Here is a 17340-nt window from a genome sequence, read left to right on the forward strand (position 1 = left end):
TATCACAAAATATAGCACTTAATGTTCGCCGCATACGTCCGGGAAAGGTGGGCGAAAAAAAATAGATTAATGATAGAACAATTAACAAATTAGCCAGGTTTAACTTTTTATTAAAATAATATGCCACTAACACAACGAAAATAGCTTAAAGTCCATTCATTGTATGAGATTTAAGATACAGAGAGTAGGGACAAGAAAATTATAATTAATGTTGGTACTTTAATTAATATGATAAACCATAAATATAATTCAAAGAATATTCGAAAATGTACTTTTAAAAAGTCTCTGAGTATAGTTAGCTTTTTTTTTTTGTTAAAAAATAAAAAAATTCAAAATAGTAATAACATCATTTTTGTAAATGTTTACAAAGATTTTGTTTACAATGTTAATTTAAATTATTTTCTTAACTCATTGTCCGTAAAAGTGATAATCTTACAAAAAATTTAATTTCTTTTTTGTTTGTTAATCTATAAAGCTAAAGTTGTCTAAAGTTAATCAAAAGAAAAACGAAATCTCCATCAAAAGCGACTAATCTAAAAACAATACGAACAAGTCTTACCTAAAATTTGAATAAAAATCCTAAGAGTTCTTCTAGTTGTTTCAAAAAGTTTTAAAATTCAGGTCTTGAAACTATCCCCCGGCGTTTTCAAGTTTCACAAAAGTTCTCGTCAAATCTCGTCCTACCAACTTCTCGGTGCTTGATCTAAGAATTCGGCCCAATCTCGCTCGCACTACTGTGTAATTATATTTATATAGCCGCGCCCGCCGCCTACGCTAGAAAGATTAACCACAGAACTCCTACAGCTGAAAAGTTTTACACTCTCTTCTTACTTACAACAACTCCAAAAGCGTTAATATCGAACTATTTTCCTACACTCCCCGGCGCGCGCATGCGTGGTAGCCGTACGCGTGACGTCACGGCGAGTGATCAATCCCAGCCATGGAGAGGCTTAGTCCGCGTGTGTTACGCTGTTGATGATTGGCCGACGACAAAATGGTCTCCGTTTTCGTGGAGCGGTGAAGCAAATTATGTTTCAATCACGACGGTTAGGGTTGCTCAATGGTGACATATGGGCATGCACCGGCCAACTCATGCACCTAATTAGCAATATCCGGAGAAACTAATTTGACTAAGTTTTAATAATCAGTGGTTTCCTTGTCATGTATTAAGTGGTGAAATATTTGAGCCCTCAAACTTCATGATGTGATGTAATTTCAACGTCCCCAATATTTTTTGTAACGAAACATAATTGCCCCAAATTTAGTGGGATGTAATCTTAACGCTGCCTATATTTTGTGTGATGTGCTCTCATCGGCAGAAACTTTAACACACCAAACTTGGTGTGATGTAATCTTGCCACCCCCAAAAGCTAGCGTGAGGTAATCGTCTCGACTATGGGACGGCGTGGTCGATTCGTTAGCTCGAGGTCGGCGATGCTTCAAGAAATAACTGCCTGCCCCCCTCCCACCTCCCTAAAAACGAAATGGGAAAAATATATAATTTTTACAGGAAACATATTCCGACATACAAACATATCATTAAAAAAATGAATAAAATGTATGATTAGTATAGTATAGATAATATATTCCGAGATATGTCATGTTATTAACACATACCTGCGTGTAATATCCAACAATGTTAAGCACTCATTTACCCTCACAATATTAGCCATGTAATTCGTGTGTTTAATTAGACGTAAAATTTAGACAAAACTATCATACCGAGATATATTGTAGGCATACTAATCAATAAAAACAATATTCAGCATGAGAATCGAGAATTTAAAAATATACGATATCATTATTAATATTGTACTGAACAAAAAAAATGTAACTAATATGTAATAATCCCGGTATGTGGTTGGAATTAATTAAATAACTTGGCGATGCTCAGTAATATATATATATATATATATATATATATATATATATATATATATATATATATATATATATATATATATATATATATATATATATATATATATGCAAGCGTGCCCATTCCCGCGTGCTGGCGCGGGAATAATCGAAAGTCCGTGGATAGGGCAAATCGTACCCTGCTGGGGCGCGGTCAGACGCGCATGATTCAGTTTAGTGAACGACTATAATACTATTTCTTATCCATATTCTATCACACTCTTTAAAACGGACGTATGCACCATATATTAACCGCGATAGCCAGGGGCGCCAAAATGCACCCTTTAGGTCGCCGGCGAACGCTCCTGATTGAATTTAGTGAACGACTAAACGCCCCATCTTATCCATAGTGTATCGCACTGTTTCAAAAGAACGTAGGCGCTATTGGGCTGGTAAGTAGGTCAATAAACAGTTCTACGGCTCAATAAAACCTGCATGAGCCATATAACTGTTTATTGACCTACTTACCAGCCCTACAGTGCTCAAATGATAACGTGTTGACAGAAAACATATTTTTCAGAAAAAATTGAATGTTTTAATATTTTAAAACTATAAATAACCTACTTCACATATCTAGTCCGCAACATGCGATACCAGTATGATAATACAAACACGAGTGTTATAAAATCACAATACCTTCATTAGGTCTATAAACATTACTCTAGTTCTTCTATGCCCATGTCAGCGTACAATACCTTCATTAGTTCTATACACATTACTCTAGTTATTCTATGCCCATATCAGCGTACAATACCTTCATTAGTTCTATACACATTACTCTAGTTCTTCTATGTCCATATCAGCGTACAATACCTTCATTAGTTCTATACACATTACTCTAGTTCTTCTATGTCCATATCAGCGTACAATACCTTCATTAGTTCTATATACATTACTCTAGTTCTTCTATGTCCATGTCAGCGTACAATACCTTCATTAGTTCTATATACATTACTCTAGTTCTTCTATGTCCATATCAGCGTACAATACCTTCATTAGTTCTATATACATTACTCTAGTTCTTCTATGCCCATGTCAGCGTACAATACCTTCATTAGTTCTATATACATTACTCTAGTTCTTCTATGTCCATATCAGCGTACAGTCCTGATCACCCGCAGCCTGGGGTTTGAATCCAGTTGACACATTCACAACTACACACACCAGTTGACACATTCACAACTACACACACCAGTTGACACATTCACAACTACACACACCAGTTGACACATTCACAACTACACACACCAGTTGACACATTCACAACTACACACACCAGTTGACACATTCACAACTACACACACCAGTTGACACATTCACAACTACACACACCAGTTGACCCAGTCACAACTACACACACCAGTTGACACATTCACAACTACACACACCAGTTGACACATTCACAACTACACACACCAGTTGACACATTCACAACTACACACACCAGTTGACACATTCACAACTACACACACCAGTTGACACATTCACAACTACACACACCAGTTGACACATTCACAACTACACACACCAGTTGACACATTCACAACTACACACACCAGTTGACACATTCACAACTACACACAGAGGTCACATGACGTGGGAAACACGGGGAAACATTGCTCACGGAAGAGCACACAAATAATATCAACAGTTGCGGTGCCACAGGGGCCGCAACCACATAAGTCGCCCCCCACCCCCTCCCGGCTGGTAACACATGATATGTGTTAGATAATATTTGTGAAATAAATACAAAATGACTTCCGGTTTTATTAAGGCTAGAAATATTGAAACTAATAATTACTAGTAATGTTATCGTATTCAGCCAACAATTATTTTTAAAACGTTTTTCTTAACTCAGCTTCGCGTTTGTTTGTTTGTTTGGTTGTTTGGATGTTTGTTGTTAAAATTGACATCGAAAATTAGCCCACTTCTGATTGCTCTAGAGACCTGAAATTTGGCATGCATGCTACTTTCGCCTAACAATTTCAGATGCAATCATAAAAACTAGCAATTAGTGACCGTAATTAGCTTAATTTAATTACGCCCCAAGGACCATAAAATTGAGGACATGATTTCTAAAGATACCGACAAGACTGGAGGCCTATTGTCACAGTTACTTCGGCCCCAATCGATGTGAGCGCGCTGGCCGTGATCGTATAGTGGTTAGTACTTCGCGTTGTGGCCGCGACAACCCAGGTTCGAATCCTGGTCGCTCAAGATTTTTAGTCCGTGTATTTATAAACACTTTTTTAAAAACCACGTTTTTCATGTGTAGCAACGGACTAAAAAGGAGAAAATAAAATACTTAAAAAAAACTTTTTAAAAAACCACGTTTTTTATGTGAAGCAACGGACTAAAAAGGAGAACGGACACGGTAACACATTGTTAACGGTGACACGGTTGGTACGCTGGGCATGCTAAAATACACATAAACACGTTTTTCCTTAACTCAGCTTCGCGTTTATTTGTTTGTTTATGGGAGATTTGATCACGTGATTCGTGAGTAGATCTCCACGCCAGCAACGTAAATTACACCCTTTCTCTGTTTAAAGCGTATCGGTCGCTCAAGATTTTTTTAGTCCGTGTATTTAAAAACACTTAGTCAAGTCATACTTAATCAAGTGATTAGATAAAGTAGAAAATAAACTATATAAAAAACTTTTTAAAAACCACGTTTTTCATGTGTAGCAACGGACTAAAAAGGAGAAAATAAAATACTTAAAAAAAACTTTTTAAAAAACCACGTTTTTCTTGTGGACTAAAAAGTAGAAAATAACTATTTACATACATTTGATGACAAAAAACGTGGGTCGGGCAGATGGGTCGGGAAATTTGATGGTGAACGTACCCACGTTTTTTGTCATCAAATGTATGTAAATAGTTATTTTCTACTTTTTAGTCCACAAGAAAAACGTGGTTTTTTAAAAAGTTTTTTTTAAGTATTTTATTTTAAATTTGGATTAGTAGAGCCAGTGTGTTGTAGTGATTGGGGATCTCATATCTTTTATTATTATTAGTAAACTAATAGGCTATTCCCCATTGACCACTATTGTGTATTTTATAATGGAAAACAATTGTTGTGATTTTCATTGTTTTACTTTCCTGGCCGCTCCACTTCAAGGAGGGGTTGAGGACGATTTAAAAAAAAAAAATATTTGAATTTACAAAATAATTCAAAACGGCTTTTTTCAACGACTTATATTCAATACAAAATTATGTAAATGAGTGTTTTAGATGGTTCTCTAACAGTTTTAATTTTTACAATAGCCATAGTTTTAAAAAAATGTTTTGCTTATAAAGACTTTCAAGCCTGTTGTAAAATATTATCACATATCGAAAGATCTAGAATATACTTTTAAAACTACAATCTGTCGTAAAATAAAAGAACGCGACCAAAATAAACATGGTTAAAAAGAATATTTTAAATATTTTGTTAAATCTCTAAAACTTGTAGGCCTACCCCTCAATATATAACACCGATCCCTCGCCATTGAGCCCCTACTTCCAACCCTAACCCTTCAATCCCCACCCTCCAGCCCAGCCCCATCTTTCAATACTCACCCCTAGCCACCACCCTCCAATCAACAACTTCAAATCCCCAGCCCCACCCCCCCCCCCGCCCTGTTTATGCCCTTAAAGTGCTTCTAATTTCTCCATTTTTAAAACGATCGCTCCAGTTTTTCCTAAAACCACTTGAATAATTCACACGAGGTTTATTTGTTCCTTCAGATGTAACAACAACAACGGATTAAATGGTCACGTGACAACCGTAATCCTCGTCAGAGGCGAACCATCATCTACTGGCTGCAATGGTCGTGTCAGTGGAGATCTATTTTTATAAAGATGAGGTGAACTATGGTAAAATTCTTCTTGTTGTGAGTGAAGTTCTGATTGTTTACGTGGTGATAGTGCTAATGATATCCTAGATTTGTACACATATATCGTGCTGGCTGTAATGATGCCCTACATTTGTACATATATTATGTGTGGTCCTTATGATGTCCTACATTTGTAAATACATTCACACACATGTTTATATGTGTATATGTACATACATTCGTACATGTATATATATATATATATATATATATATATATATATATATATATATATATATATATATATATATATATATATATATATATATATATATCCCTAATGAAATCCTCCATTTTTCTTCATATATATAGTGGTGATTGGTAATAATATCCTACATGATTCTAAGATGTCTTACTTTTGTACATGCGGTGTAGATGAGTTAGAGTTTATTGTTACTTATATTAACGTCAGTCCTTTAAAAGATGTAATCCCAAGATATTATTGCAGTATTGAAAGGAATGAATGCTGTTTTTATTTTATTCTAAACACCCTCCAGCAGACACATCTACACACTAAAACCAGAGCAGCAGTATGCGATGTATTAACTGTAAACACAATCGACATAGCCATCCCAAGCTCCCATGTAGAGGCTAAGCTATGTAAACAAACACAAGCTCTGTTGAGTCATCACTGGGACCACGTTACTACACCTTGCCTTATTGTATTAAAACAATCTTTAGACTTACATAAAATGATTTGTTCAACATTCAACCAGATTTAACGTTCTAATTTAACCCGCATATAGCGTTGTTATTGAAGATGCACTTTACTGCGGAATTTTAAAACTTTTCGAACGGCCAAAAATAACAAAAAATAAGTATCTAATAAAAGCTTGTAAAATAAACATGTGTTCCTTTCTATATAGTGTACAGATAAAGAATAAAAGATGTAATATTGTAAACATTTCGTTAAACTTAAAATGTAAAATATACTTCAGTATTAAAGTGTTTTTTTTTTTATTTATTGTCTAAATATGGGGTAGATTCTCGTAGCAAAGGGAAATAACCCATTTAATATTTTAAAACGTAGACTGTTTGATTTGTCGGCCTTTGTTGTTGTGTTTTCATTTCTATACATTATACTTCGCTTAATTTTAATACGAGTGTTGTGTTAGGTAATTTGAAATAAATATAAAAGTACTGGGTCGAGTTAAAGCAAAATACAATACTCTTGTTAGGTCTTTTTGTCGACGTCAATTTTTAAAGTGACGCCGGTTGTTTTTTTTTATTTTTCAATTGTGATGCTGTAAATGTATCGAGAAGCTGTTATTACTGTTTTAAAAGATTGATTCTAGTGGCAAATGACTTGACCTGCATCTAATTCAATGTTCGTCACATCACACTAGACCTGCATCTAATTAACTATCATTAATTAAAACAGTTGATTAAATCCCACACTACTCATGGCTGCCATAATATTCGACCTACATAAACGTCTGACGTGCAGGTACTGCCATGATACATACACCATTGACAGACTCTTGAGATTACACAGGCCATATTGCTATTTGACTGGTTTGAATAAAAAAAAAGGGTTCCTATATAAGACCTAACGAAGGTCGGATGAAGTATAGTTCATATGTTTTTTCAAACTCAGCATATGAAGGGATGGCGTGGTCAAAAACTCTGCACGGCCACCTTTATTTGCCTAACATGAGTCAGGTACCAACCCCAGCTGGGTGGACTCAGGGACGTCTTACAGACTCATGCCCGGAACGAGATCCGAACTCGAGACTATCGGGTTAGCTTTCCTACCAAACTACACCGTCAGTTGAATTGTTAAAGCGTATTACGTTCACCACGTATTCGATACACTGAAATATGTTAACAAACACGTGAAGAAAAAGTTCAAGATAAAAGACAGATTTAAAATAAAACACCAAAGACAGATCAGCTGTTCTTTTCATGATGTTTGTTTTAGTGACGTCTAAATTTTAAAACTTGATCTTCGTTGACCCGTGGGTCAGGTCGTGGACGAGGAACCTCCCCCCACTGGTGCAGGGGGAGGAGGAGGTCAGGCCGATGACCACAGTGGTGCCAGCTGTTGTGTTACAGTAGACTGGAGCTCCAAGGTCGCCAGTCTGTGGAGGACAGGGTCAAGGTTATAGGGTCAATGTTACAGAGTAGAGGTTTTATTGTCAATGGTTACAGTGTCAAGGCTACATTGTCAAAGTCACGATGTCAAGGTTTCGGTATCAAGGTTTCGGTGTCAAGGTTACAGTGTCAAGGTTACAGTGTCAAGGTTACAGTGTCAAGGTTACAGTGTCAAGGTTACAGTGTCGAGGTTACAGTGTCAAGGTTACAGTGTCAAGGTTACAGTGTCAAGTTTAATGAACTTTTAATATAGGTTATATAGGTAAGGTATCTAGGCACGAAACGCGCCACTAAGTCTACATTTTAAAAAATTCTATTCTATTCCATGGGGCATGTTTCTAGATTATGTAACGAGTTGACCAATACTCACAAACAAAATGTTAACTAACCACAATCAGTATTTTTAACAAATGCCAGTCACACTACACACAAATGCTATATAACCTCCCCCACACACATGGTATTTAACCCCCGTAACACGTTATTTTTGCCCCCCCCCCCATGCTACCTAACCTCACACACATAATGCTACCTAGCCTCCCTCCATACACACCCAAATGCTATCTTACCGCACACACGCATACACATGTTACCTAACCCCCATACATCCTCCCATACACATGTAAACTAACTCACCACACACACACACAAGTTGCCCTACCCCCTCTCACCCACACGCAACTATGACGTTACCCCGCAAGTTGCCCCGTTAGCAGTGACACAGTTAAACTCTGCCGTCCGGTCGATGATGACGCCCTTCTGGTCCTGGGTTAGGTTGTCAAGGATGACGTCACAGCACGGACTGCTGGTGCTTGCCAAGACTGACGTCACTTGAGCGACGCCGTCGTATGTTTCTGAAAATATGGTCTCAAGATGGTCTCAAGATGGTCTCAAGATGGTCTCAGATTCATTACATGGGGATGTGACAAGCTCAATCTTAAAATATACGTACATCTTTTTGCGTTTAATTAATGAATATCAACCTAATTGACTGCATGTCTATGTCACTCACTACAAGACTGTATGACTCTATCACTTACCAGAAGACTGCATGTCTATGTCACTTACTAGAAGACTGCATTTCTATGTCACTTACAACAAGACTGCATGTCTATGTCACTTACAACAAGACTGCATGTCTATGTCACTTACTTGAAGACTGCATGTCTATGTCACTTACTTGAAGACTGCATGTCTATGTCACTTACTTGAAGACTGCATGTCTATGTCACTTACCAGAAGACTGTATGTCTATGTCACTTACTTGAAGACTGCATGTCTATGTCACTTGAAGACTGCATGTATATGTCACTTACAAGAAGACTGTATGTCTATGTCACTTACCAGAAGACTGCATGTCTATGTCACTTACTTGACGACTGCATGTCTATGTCACTTAATTGAAGACTGTATGTCTATGTCACTTACTACAAGACTGCATGTCTATGTCACTTACTACAAGACTGCATGTCTATGTCACTTACTTGAAGACTGCATGTCTATGTCACTTACTTGAAGACTGCATGTCTATGTCACTTGACGACTGCATGTCTATGTCACTTACCAGAAGACTGTATGTCTATGTCACTTACTTGAAGACTGCATGTATATGTCACTTACAAGAAGACTGTATGTCTATGTCACTTACCAGAAGACTGCATGTCTATGTCACTTACTTGATGACTGCATGTCTATGTCGCTTACTAGAAGACTGCATGTCTATGTCACTTACTTGACGACTGCATGTCTATGTCACTTAATTGAAGACTGTATGTCTATGTCACTTACTACAAGACTGCATGTCTATGTCACTTACTACAAGACTGCATGTCTATGTCACTTACTTGAAGACTGCATGTCTATGTCACTTACTTGAAGACTGCATGTTTATGTCACTTACTTGACGACTGCATGTCTGTCACTTACTTGACGACTGGGTATCGGCGCCGTAGCCCACCACCTCACATGAAGTTTTATCAATGTCCGAGAGTCCATCGTACACAACGGCGTCACCGTTACAGCCGCCGGTAAACGTGGAGGTGTCAAAGGTGTAGACGCCATCAGAGACGGCTCCTTAGAGAAGATATGTGGGACTTGTTCAAGGCTACTGTGTTGGGTAGATCAGGGCTCGTCCGCAATGAACAGCAATGTTAACTACTATCTTACACAGTGTGTCCCCTCTACTATTGTTACATTTCATTAAAAAAATAAAAAAATAAAACCAAAGCCACAACCCCAAAAATGTTGATTGAAAATTTAAATATAAAATATACTTTAATTCCCATTTATCAACCACCTTAAAATCCTTACATAGTGATAATTAGAAAATCCCCCCCCCCCCTCTCACATACACGCCATCTCCCTTCTTTTAACCAAACTATGTTCTCACATACAATCAGCTTGTAATATAAAGTTTTAAACTCTTATTATCACGTTTAATATATTAATGAAAGTGTTTGCACTTTTAACCCCTAAGCCTGTCAAACCCTACCTTTAGTTCCTTGTGTCAGTGTAAAATTTGTTGTGCTTTCTCCACAGATAACAGTGAGATCACTAGAAACAGACAAAATTAGGGGATATGATAATGACAATACAATACTAGTGAACTAGTAATACTACAAATATAGAGGTTGGAACAACTTTTTTTTCTACGCAGCACAGATAGTGCTGAGACGATTCGGTCGGACATATCATTCTTTAACGCTTGAAAATCTATAAAAGTGAAAAGCGCCAACAAAGTACTGGAATAGAAACATCCTACGTACGCTGAACACACACAACTTAAGTTTTAGTCTTGGGTGTTATCACTGCCTGCACCAATCTTTCTTGTTCGGCTCTGTCAGTTACTAATTGGACTCATTCATTTACTAATTGGGCTCTTTCACTGACTTAGTTTAATATGTCAATCACTTGTGGGGCTGTGTCAGTTACTGATTGGGCTCTTTCACTAATTGAACTATGTCAGTTACTAATTGAACTCTTTCACTAATTGAACTGTGTCAGTTACTAATTGAACTCTTTCACTAATTGAACTGTGTCAGTTACTAATTGGGCTCTTTCACTAATTGAACTCTTTCACTAATTGAACTGTGTCAGTTACTAATTGGGCTCTTTCACTAATTGAACTCATTCACTAATTGAACTGTGTCAGTTACTAAAGGACCCTTTCACTAATTGAACTGTGTCAGTTACCTGTTGAGCCCTGCCACTTACTTGTTGTCCAGGAAATTGTTCATGCCAGACCCGCACAACTCTGGCACCGACAGTAGACCTCCTATCTTGACCCCGTTACAGATGATAGCGTCATTGGGTGCCAGGACCACACACAGACCTGGGTAGCTGCACTCATCGACTGGAGCACCGTCTGGAGGAGAGAAACAAGAGATGGCCCAGTTAGAATGATTGGTTGGTGGAGAGGTGAATGGTAAGTAAACATAGGTAACCACTGGCGGCAATTATAGAGGCGGGCTTAGAATTTACTTGCCTGGATAAATCATGTCGAAGGCTAACCTAACAAGTAACCCTCAACCACAAACACACACTACAATCTAACCTAACCAATAACCATTAACCACAAACCCACACTACAATTTAACCTAACCAATAAAAAGTAGCCACAAACCCACACTACAAGTTAGCCTAACCAGTAACCCTCAACCACAAACCCACAATACAACCTAACCTAACCAATAACCATTAACCACAAACCCACACTACAATTTAACCTAACCAATAAAAAGTAGCCACAAACCCACACTACAAGTTAGCCTAACCAGTAACCCTCAACCACAAACCCACAATACAACCTAACCTAACCAATAACTCTCAATCCTGCCTTATTTTCCCGAACACATATGTTTCCCCAAAACTTTGGTAACACGAAGAGTTTCAGCTAACGAAATTTCATCTCATTTGACCATTGTCATCAGAGCACTAAGAACAACTAAGTTCGTTTAACTAAAACAAAAAACTTCAAAATAAAAACAGCTACACTCTTACAATAGCTAAACCTTATATATTTTTGAACCACTGTTAAATCACATTCTACAACACTGAGCATTGTATATGTTGCAATTTATTTTTATTTGGTGGCGAAAACGCATGAATTATATATTGTGACACGATTTATTGAAATAAACAAGACTCACAATTCTTAAACTGAAGCTTTTATCACTTCTCTCTCACAACTTTCCCTGTTTGTAAGAATACCATCTTAATGATATATACGCATTGGCGATAAGTATGTTCAATTTTTTCCGCGCGTTGAATGATTCATAAAATGTAAAATAATTTTTTAAAATACTTTTGCAGCACTAGAGATAGTGTCAGACAGCAGTTTAACAGAGAGGAAAAAAATAAAATGTTATACTTGCCTTTGATGGAATATACTTGCGTCAGAAGTAGTGAAAAGATCAAAATCAACATTTTCTGGCGAAGTCGGCTGCTCAACTTTGAGGCTTTTCAAAACTTAAATTTCTATTTTCGTTTCTAGTCGACGTGTTCAAAGAGGGTGGAGTGGAGAAGTACGTCATCGAATTTTGCGTAGATAGTCCTATAAAAACTTGTTTATCGAAAGTTTATTTGTGAATCCATGACTGACGTATGTGTTTGGTAAGACAAAGGTATTGATTGGCCGCACGTGCTTGAAGCTGTGTCTGCTGACGGCCACCATGTTGGCTAATCGTGACGGCTGTAAGAAAAATTGTGACCAAACAAGAAAATAGTGTAGAGAAATTTGGCTTGATGTCAGTTCTAGGTGATGTTATCGTTTGAGCAGATAGTGCTTTAACTCTATGCAGTCCACCGGCCAAGTTTTCAGTAACTTTAAAATATTAACTGAAGCAATATTTAACTTATTTGGCTAAATGTTAAGTCTATTAGTGCCCAAAAAATGTATATGGCGCTGAATATTTCAGCGATCTCATATAACTGTAATTCCCCCTTCCCCCCCCCCTGAATATAAACACGCACACTAAAAGTACGTCGCCCCCATTGCTATATAATAAAAACATTCAACACATGATACTCATAAATATCCAGGAATTCAAAAATTAATTTTGGATAATATTTCAACCATGGGACAGCTTGACCTACCTAATTCTCGAGTTCGAATCCTGGTTCAAGTTAATAGAACGTCCCTGAGTCCACCCAGCTCTGATGGGTACCAAACTCACGTTAGTGAGAGTACAAGCTGCTGTGCATATTGCTGACCACACTATTATCTCATATGCCGAGTCACATATCAGGTGAACTCTACTTCAATTGCCGAATGGAACTTTACCTAATATTTTAACCAGATATATACAATCTTTATTACCCTACTTTACAATATCTACGCAGTGAATTTGTTTAAAGAGAAGATGCACAAGCCAGTAGTAGTACAGTAAAAAATATCTTTTAGCGCCCTAAGACCTTTGGTGAGTGGCGAGCCATCGATGCTAGTGTCCAGTTCCCGTAGGTTTAAAACCAAATCTGGCCCTACAGGGGTTAAAATATCACTTCTATTTTTATCACAGTGTTTACATACTGGGGCCAGGGATTAAAAGACTCCCCCTCCCCCTGGGGCCACCTGTCCAGCAAGTGACGTCGCGGTAACACCTGCCTCACTCATCTAATCAAACAAAACCTACCTACAATCATTTTGTTTCGTTTGGAGAAACAAGTCACACTTTTCATAAAACAAATTGTCTACTCCATGTTTTTAAATTGTCTGGACTAAGGACCACACGAGTACAATCAGGACACAAACAGTTCATCAGTCCATCGGTCTAAGGTAAGTCACCCGGTCATCCATAGCTATAAGGTTTGTTCCAACTGCCATCCACAGGTCTAAGGTAAGTCATTTACAGGTATAAAGGTAAGTCATACCTGACATTCACAGGTCTGTCCTACATGTCATCTGCAAGTCTAGGGTAAGTCCCACCTACATGTCTATGTTAAATCCATCCTTCCATCCTACCATCCTTCCATCCTACCATCCCAATTTCCAAGGCAAGTACGATCCACAAATATATCCAGTCTAAGTTTACGTTTATATTAGAGATAAATAATAATTTAAGTTTATATTAGTTAAAAGATAATTTATTTTATGTTAGAGTTAAATGATAATTTAAGTTTATGTTTAGAATTATATGATAATTTCAAAAACAACCAAACGGATCTGTGTAAATTTTGCTAAATAGAATTTTAAAAAAATCTCAACGGGATTTGTTTTAAATTCATGAGTTAAATTGTATACAGACCAAGACTTGAGGTTTAGGGGTGATAGTTCAGTTATTTGACTGTTTTTGAGTAGGCTATTTAAACGTAATCTTAAACGACATTTTAACCTTTCTAGTAAGGTTTGTATTTAGGTTGACATTAAATCTATTAAATAAAGCTATTAAATGCGGTAGTATTGCTACTGAAAATAGAACTTATTTTAAAAAAATAATTTAATGTTCAGCTACTTTGCCACAAGAGCTATAAAAATAAAAGAAATATCTGTAGATTAAATGAAAGCTTTTTAAATAAAATGTAACAGAACTTAGTCGGGTGGTAGAGTGCATGGCTACAAGCCAAACGTCTCGAGTTTGGCTCAGCAGTTAGACGTTATGACCAGTGTTTCTCCCCCCCCCCCTCCCCGAAGAGATGCCTGGAAGAAACTCTGGTTATGACGTCACTGAGCTCCTTCGGCTCTGGTGGGTATCCGGAGCTTTAGTCTATAGAGCGTCGCTGAGCTCGCCTAGCTAAATTAGATACCTGACCCTAGTCGAGTAAGTAAAGGCAGCTGAATCTGCTGAGGTCATTGCAAGAACAATTCTAGCCTCTATTTGACTTGAACCCGACCACTGGCAGACAAAATCCCTGTGGTACCTTGTATACGAACCATCACGACGACACACATATGATACCCATTGATATTCTAACCAACGACCACCCTCCTCCTAAATCGTTGTCTTTTTCACACGTAACCTGTCTCCCTAGCCCACAAAAACCTTGTGAAATGATGGCCGCCAAACTTGCCTTGATCTGTTTTTGTCAACTTTTTAACTTTTCTCCCCAGCCCACAAAAACTTTGTCAAATGATGGCCAAACTTGCCTTGATCTGTTTTTTGTCAACTTTTCAACTTCTCTCTCTAGCCCACAAAAACTTTGTGAAATGATGGCCGCCAAACTTGCCTTGATCTGTTTATGTCTACTCTTTACCTCCGTACTGGGAGATGACGCCATTTGCTGCGGGGCCGTACCCGGTTGTAACATCACAGGTAGGTTATAGTCTAGTTACTGGTTTTATCAGGTAGGTTATCGTTTAACTAATTATTGGTTTTAAAAGGCAGGTTATCGTTTCGCCAAGATGGAGAAGTAACTATAAAAGTAATGTTTATTTTCTTTTTCGAACCTAACGGTCCATGTACAAGTGAAGTAGGGTTCATCTGTTTCTGTGACCTCGGCATATGAAGGGTTAGTGTGGTCAGCACTATGCCCAACCTCTTTTACATTCCCTATCGCGAGTTGCGTACCCATCAGAGCTGGGTTGACTCATGGAGGTTCTACTGACTTGCGCCCGGATTCAAACTCGAGATTTCCGGGTAGCAGTCTAGCGCTCTACCGCTATGCCACGCCGTTGTATTGTGAATACAGGGGATCTTATTAACTTCTGTAGTAGTTTAGAAATTAGCTTTTATCTGCATTAATCTATATTCAAGTTAATTAGCCGTGTTTATATTTGAAGTTAGGCTTAGTAAAACAAAAAAAAGCTCGTATTTAGATTTAGCGACCCAATGTCCCGGTGAGGAAGAGTTCATCTATTTCTATGACCTCGGCTTGTAAATGGATTCTTTGGTCAGCATTTTGCCCAGCCGCCTTTACTTTCCCTAACATGAATGAGATACCGATCAGAGCTGTGTGGACAGGGAGGTTCTACTGTCTTGGACCCGGTTTCGAACTCGAGACTTAAGGGTTAGCAGCCTACCGCTCTACATCCTAGGCCACGATCTAAAGACTAAATTTTACTGATAATGTAGCAATCAGTAGGTTAATAGAACAGCTATTAAAGAAAAGTAACTCTGGTTTACTCCCCCCCCCTCCCCCCAGCGAGCAGCGAATGTGTGTGTCAGGGTGTGAGGTCATCCCTACAGTGCTCCGCCCTCGTCCTGAGAGAGCGGCTAAAGACCTACAGCACCGGCGGGTTCCTGAAGGAGGCGTTAGACGAGGTGGCCAACAGGACCTCGGCCCTCAAGGGCGGCACCAGGCCGGTCAAATGGCTCCAGAAAATACCGGACTTCTCCAAGACACCGCTCAACCGGAAACGCCGTCAAACGGAGACGTGGGAGGCGGACCCCGCCTGCTGTGATGGCACCAATATGGACGGCTTGATCTACGGCTGCAGCTTTCAAGGTCAGTGCACGTTAGATTTCAAGGTCAATACACATTTCGTTTCAAGATTAGTTTAAAAAAAATTTTTTATTAATTATTAAATGAATTTCATTAATTATTTCGTTGTGTTTAATTATAGATGACTTACCCATAGACTGTACACATTAAAGCATATATTTGGTTGTCAAAGAGACTTAATTTGTATATATTAAAAATGTATCGAAGCTTACATTAATATGGCAGCTTTTAATTTAGATGTAGACCATTGATTTTATTTACACATGATAGACAATATGTCTTTAAACATGGATGCACAATACATTTTTATTTTTCTAAAACTTGTGAGTTTCGCATGTAGTTATTATCAAAACACGCATCACATATTCATATGTTTTATATGTTGTTACACATTATACAAAGAAAGTATTTTAATTTTCATGGTTCGTATTTTTCGTACATTAAAATATTTTGCGTAACCGTATTAAATGTAGATATACAAAACCAAGAAAGTCTCTTACAACTCACATTCTCTCCCCCTCCCCCAGCCAACGTCTGCCTGTGCCCCACGGCCGAGAGGACGAGTCTGGCATCCTGTGAGCTGGTGCCCACAGCCGCCCCCGCCACCACCACCACAACGACAACCACGCTGGCCCCCGCATCTACAACATTCCTGGCCAAAAGCTCGTGCTGTGACCCCTTGAGCAGCGATTACGTCACTGGTCACTACTACTGTTCCTGGAATAGCAGTCAGTATACTTTTCTAAACTCTGCTCATTGTATCTTCTTTATTATGTTTACATATTATGTAGATAGCGCAATAACAGACAGTTTACGTTTCTTTTATCTGTGGAAATAATCATGATTAACCACACTCACATATATATGTGTGTATACCGACGACTTTCTGAGAACCTTGCTATATTTACCCTAACCTTAACCCCCCCCCCTTGTGTGCAGACAACGACTGTCTCAGAACCTTGCTATATTTACCCTTACCCTAACACCCCTACCCCCACCCCTCTTATGTGCAGACGAATGTCTCAGAACCTTGCTATATTTACCCTAACCCCCCCCCCTTGTGTGCAGAGAATGA

General features: G+C 38.2%; 2 protein-coding genes and 1 long non-coding RNA gene across 3 annotated transcripts in view; 1 reads left to right on the top strand and 2 right to left on the bottom strand.

The window, feature by feature from the left end:
- The window catches only part of LOC131934590 (uncharacterized), a 31098-nt gene extending 30189 nt beyond the window's left edge, over window positions 1-909 (bottom strand). The window contains exon 1 of the long non-coding RNA XR_009385807.1: window positions 560-909. This is a non-coding gene — a long non-coding RNA (uncharacterized LOC131934590). The remainder of the gene's footprint in view (window positions 1-559) is intronic.
- Window positions 910-7687: 6778 nt separating this feature from the next.
- LOC131934601 (uncharacterized) lies at window positions 7688-12447 on the bottom strand. Its single transcript, XM_059290663.1, has 6 exons — window positions 12263-12447; window positions 11103-11253; window positions 10381-10442; window positions 9816-9962; window positions 8583-8743; window positions 7688-7876 (listed from the first exon to the last, which is right to left on the bottom strand). The coding sequence occupies exons 1-6, from the start codon at window positions 12312-12314 to the stop codon at window positions 7730-7732; spliced, it is 720 nt and encodes a 239-aa protein (XP_059146646.1). The 5' UTR covers window positions 12315-12447; the 3' UTR covers window positions 7688-7729.
- A 1015-nt stretch (window positions 12448-13462) lies between these two features.
- Window positions 13463-17340, top strand: part of LOC131934603 (mucin-19) — a 28531-nt gene continuing 24653 nt past the window's right edge. Inside the window, exons 1-4 of the mRNA XM_059290665.1 lie at window positions 13463-13662; window positions 15012-15136; window positions 15966-16268; window positions 16793-16993. Coding sequence (XP_059146648.1) covers window positions 15031-15136; window positions 15966-16268; window positions 16793-16993 — 610 coding nt within the window. The 5' untranslated portion in view covers window positions 13463-13662; window positions 15012-15030. The remainder of the gene's footprint in view (window positions 13663-15011; window positions 15137-15965; window positions 16269-16792; window positions 16994-17340) is intronic.

This window comes from Physella acuta, unplaced genomic scaffold, assembly GCF_028476545.2.
Source record: "Physella acuta isolate Inbredline_101_S28 unplaced genomic scaffold, ASM2847654v3 ptg000113l, whole genome shotgun sequence".
Taxonomy (NCBI): Eukaryota; Metazoa; Mollusca; class Gastropoda; family Physidae; genus Physella; species Physella acuta.

What these genes read in the sequence shown, in the direction of transcription:
- LOC131934601 (XM_059290663.1), bottom strand. Translation starts at nt 12,314, where the DNA reads ATGTTGATTTTGATCTTTTCACTACTTCTGACGCAAGTATATTCCATC. An exon ending in AACAATTTCCTGGACAACAA is followed by an intron (nt 10,443 to 11,102) that starts GTAAGTGGCAGG and finishes GTCTGTTTCTAG; the next exon opens with TGATCTCACTGTTATCTGTG. An exon ending in ACTGACACAAGGAACTAAAG is followed by an intron (nt 9,963 to 10,380) that starts GTAGGGTTTGAC and finishes ATCTTCTCTAAG; the next exon opens with GAGCCGTCTCTGATGGCGTC.